General features: G+C 33.6%; 1 protein-coding gene across 2 annotated transcripts; it reads right to left on the bottom strand.

Moving 5' to 3' along the window:
• Positions 1-892: 892 nt before the first annotated feature.
• LOC115234802 (UDP-glucuronic acid decarboxylase 1) lies at positions 893-4374 on the bottom strand. Of its 2 annotated transcripts, none has more exons than XM_029806148.1 (5): positions 4032-4374; positions 2001-2594; positions 1807-1920; positions 1406-1726; positions 893-1324 (listed from the first exon to the last, which is right to left on the bottom strand). In XM_029806148.1, exons 1-5 carry the CDS (start codon positions 4090-4092, stop codon positions 1056-1058), a joined length of 1359 nt encoding a protein of 452 aa, XP_029662008.1. In that variant the 5' UTR covers positions 4093-4374; the 3' UTR covers positions 893-1055. The 2 variants fall into 2 exon arrangements, with proteins under 2 accessions (XP_029662008.1, XP_029662015.1); XM_029806155.1 differs by having other exon boundaries at positions 2001-2591.
• Between the last annotated feature and the right edge of the window lie 165 nt (positions 4375-4539).

Here is a 4539-nt window from a genome sequence, read left to right as displayed (position 1 = left end):
TATATTATTGTTATATATAAAGAGATGATTTTTTTCTGCTAATAATATTTCTCTCCCTGCTCTTTACTTATATATAAAATATAAAATTACTTTCTTGTTTACACACTGTGTTTGTTATTACAGTCTTACGGAGAGTTTATGTGATCATACTAAATATTAATATCATATAGTACAGTTCTAATATAAATATATGTTACTTTTTATCGGCATTATAAATATCATTCGTTTCGATGGCATTGTACAAGAGTCGACAAAACTTTCACATTACTGCTAGATTTTTAAAAGTAACTTATATAAATGTTTCTTAAAGTTTATATTACAAGTACACATTTGTAATAACATTATTTACAATACAGAAAATAAAGGCGGATACAACGTTGGATAGCTATATTTAAACATGTTTATATGTAAGAGCTAAATAAATTTGTTTATGCTCAAGAGAGAGAGATTACATGCGATTTTTAATATATTACAAAGAAAAGAAAACACATTCTCTTATATCACCAGCACCATTTTCAATTTTACTTAAGAAACTTATACGAATGCGCAGAGATCATACGCATGAATTAAAAGATAAAAATTATATCTCCTACTTAGAATCTATACATTGAGATTTAATATAGACAATGCTTCATTACAATAATAAAAGAAATAAATATAGTAGAAAACATATTTTCAAATATATATTTAAACATATTTTAATGTGTAAAAGATATTTTAATACATAAATTTATTTATGTATTGTAAATATATATTTTAAAATATATATTTGAAATAAAATTATTATCAAATTATATAATACATAGTCATGGAAAAAAAATAAAAATTAATTTTAAATTATTACTAGGAGGAACACAGCATATATATATTAGGAAGAAATTTAAAAGACTGATTAATAAGATGAGCGTATAATTGTATATCGATTGCTTTATAAATTTAATGTAAAATTTGATTGGACGGGGATTTTTTGGCACATACTGGTCCATAGCTTAATGGCACTTTCACGCCACTTTTGAAAGTGGATACATTAATCGCGTATCATTACACTTGATCCTCTAAAGTTGTTCTACTATATCGTGATCGTTTTTATAAGAAGACTGTTTAGAATTACTTTTTTGAAAATGTTTTGTTCTTTGCAATTCTTTAGCGAAGTATACTATAGTTTTCTTCAGGCCTTCAACCAAAGGAACCTTTGGTTCCCAATTCAAATATTTTTTGGCTCTACTAATATCCGGTCTTCTTCTCTGTGGATCATCTTCGACTGCTGCGAGTTCAATTATCTTACTAGTAGCACCCACCAAATCTTTTATTATAAGCGCAAATTCTGAAACAAATTAAAATGTTAAATTTTAGACAAATATCAAAAAAGACTTAGAAAAAATTATATATAACAAGCAAATCTTACTTTCGATTGTATGTTCCACGGGATTTCCGATATTCACAGGCAAGGTATAATTAGATGCCATTAACGCTACTAATCCGTCTACCAAATCGGAGACGTATTGAAACGATCGCGTTTGTTCTCCACTGCCATAAATCGTAATTGAATTATTTTGTAAAGCTTGGAGGATAAAATTTGATACGACACGACCGTCATTCATGTGCATTCTGGGGCCGAAGGTATTAAAAATTCGTGCTACTCGGACTGAAACACCTTCCTGTCTCATATAAGCGTAGCTCAATGTTTCGGCAACTCGTTTTCCTTCGTCGTAGCATGCTCGTGGACCTGTACATACATCAAGAATTTATCAATTATTCAACAAATTATTCAATTTGTGCGAACAATATAAAGAAAATCAATCTTACCGATAGGATTTACATGACCCCAGTAAGTTTCCGCTTGTGGATGTTCATTAGGATCTCCGTATACTTCCGACGTGCTCGCAATTAATACTCGCGCGCCGACTCGTTTCGCGAGTCCTGAAATATTATAGATAAATTACATAACATTATCTCTGTTTTCATATTTATTCCTTCCATTTACAATAAGATCTACTCACCCAACATATTTATAGTACCCAAAGTGTTCGTCTTTATCGTTTTTACGGGATTTAACATGTAGTGCGGCGGACTGGCCGGACTAGCGAGATGATATATCTCGTCGACCTCCAGATACAACGGTCTCACGATGTCGTGATGTACCAACTCGAAATTCTCGTGACCGACCCAGTGCTCGACATTTCGCTTTCTGCCGGTGAAGAAGTTGTCGACGACTATAACCTCGTGTCCGGCGAGCATCAGACGATCAACCAGATGGGAGCCGACGAAACCCGCGCCACCCGTCACCAGTATTCGCTTTCGGTTCTTATAATTCAGAAACTTGACCGTTGGAAAGTCCTTCGCTATACCATTTTTGATCGCCGCCTCGAGATGTTGCAGCTTGCCCTCCAGCTCGCGGATGCGAATCTTCGCCTCCTCGATGTTCTTGATGTCTCCATCGGATGGCTCCTCCTCGACATCGTGAATCTTTTCAGTTGCGGCTTCGACGACGTCGTTTCTATCACCTAAATTAATCTTATCCCCGCGATGTCGACCGCGGCCGAAAGATCGTTCCTCTTCTGTAGTCACGACAGTTTTATAAAAGCCCAACACTGCTAGAAGCGAGAGAAAAACAATATTTAACAACTTTCGTATTATTTTAATAAAATTTCACAATAATACAACAGTTATTTAAAATTCATAAATGAATAAAATTAAATAAATGTATCTTATTGTTCGTATCCTATCAATTGGCTTTTTGCGTGTACATGAATAATATTCGCTTTATTCATCAAATTGTTTTACAATTACATAATTAAATACTTATACAGATTATTAGATCTCAGCAATATTTTCAAATTAATAAAATGCTAAATTTCCTGCTTCTTGCAATGTTTAGCTTTTTCATCCAATATATCGTTATTCCTTCTTTTTATCTATCTATTTATTTATCTAATAATAGTTTACTTAAGATAAAACTAATCAGCAATTAATGCTCAAACAATTTTTCCACTTTTCTATGACTATCCTATTTTCAACGTTCATTATCAGCACGCTTAGTGGTTCTTAATGCGAAGTTAAATAGCCATTACATAAATCATAAATTATGCTGTATATCCGCGCTCCAAGAAAATTCTTTCGTTGTCAATAAGTTAGAATATTATTGTCGATTGTTGTTGCTTTACAGAAGACGACACACAATACAATTTCCAAAATAATAATTTTTTTTATTTGTGCTCAACAATACTTGGAATAAAGAATAATGAAGCATTTGATTTATTTCATAATGGAAAGAGAGTCAAGAGTTTTATTACAGAATTTAATTCGATAAAGTAGATAATACTTTTCGATAATGTCGCGACATTACGGATGATTAATTATGGCAGAATGATTCGATTTATGAAACACGTTTCTTATCGAACAGCTGTCTTTTATACACTCCTGTTTTATCTCAATAATTTTTATTTAATGTACACTTGAGAAATCTTTCAATGTTCGAGGTAAAGTTTGAATTTGAGAAATAGGAGCCTGCTAAAGATATCTTGTGCTATTTCTAGTTTCTAGCTATATAATTATAATTTATAGCATTCTATAGAAGTATGTATAGTGTGTATATATATATTAATACAACTGTATATAAGTCATATATATAAGTCAACAGATATAATTATTATTATATAAACGTATAAGCATAAAACAGCTGTGTTGTACGAACGACATATTAAATCCCAATAACAAAAAAAAAAAAAAAGAGAAAGAGAGAAAGCTACGAGATTTAAAAAATCGCGAACTTAATGTCACAAATTCATAGGATCGAAAATGGAAATAAATTCATAGTATTCGGAAGGGCGAGCGTGATAATATGACCGTAAAAGTTCGCTAAATTATTACATATTTCGATTATTTATTATACACTACGTTTTTGGCTCTAATATTAATCGTGAAGAGACTAAACAGAGCGCGAAGAGGTCCAAGAGCAGGTCGGTTAGTTTACCGAATACGGTCGACGATCATCACTATCGCGATACAGTTGTCATCTTCAAATCACTCACCCAATAATATGCAAACCGTGAAGATCGCAACCTGCTTCATCTTTCGTTGCGTGATAACCATGCTTTAAATTTGCACATGACTCGTCGATTCACACGCTTACGTCACTCTCGCCGCGACTTATCGGACAAGTATCGCACTTTCCCCGCGTACATACGCGGAAAATACGATCGGGTATGATCGAGCCAGTTTGATTTATGCACTTATTCAAAATATGTATACACACGAGATAAGAGAGAGAGAGAGAGAAACATAACCTCTCTGACGCGCACTAACACCGACTAATCGTGCGTTCGATGGTTCGATCGCTTCGGCTGCATGCTGCATCTACTATGCACACACGTGTATCTGTGTGTGTATAATTATTGACGTAACCACGGTCCTACGATCGTGGTGCTGCCATCTTGAGCATTTACATTCGAAGATTTAACGGAATTATTGCGGGACGATGTTTTACCGTTCGTCGCTAACATAACCTCAAAATTTGGCGTTTTCGGAGCGCACGCAGGC

The sequence above is a fragment of the Formica exsecta genome, unplaced genomic scaffold (genome assembly GCF_003651465.1).
Source record: "Formica exsecta isolate Colony F162 unplaced genomic scaffold, ASM365146v1 scaffold108, whole genome shotgun sequence".
Classification (NCBI taxonomy): domain Eukaryota; kingdom Metazoa; phylum Arthropoda; class Insecta; order Hymenoptera; family Formicidae; genus Formica; species Formica exsecta.
The sequence above is the reverse complement of the archived record's forward strand: the minus strand, read 5'-3'. Positions and strand labels throughout refer to the sequence as shown.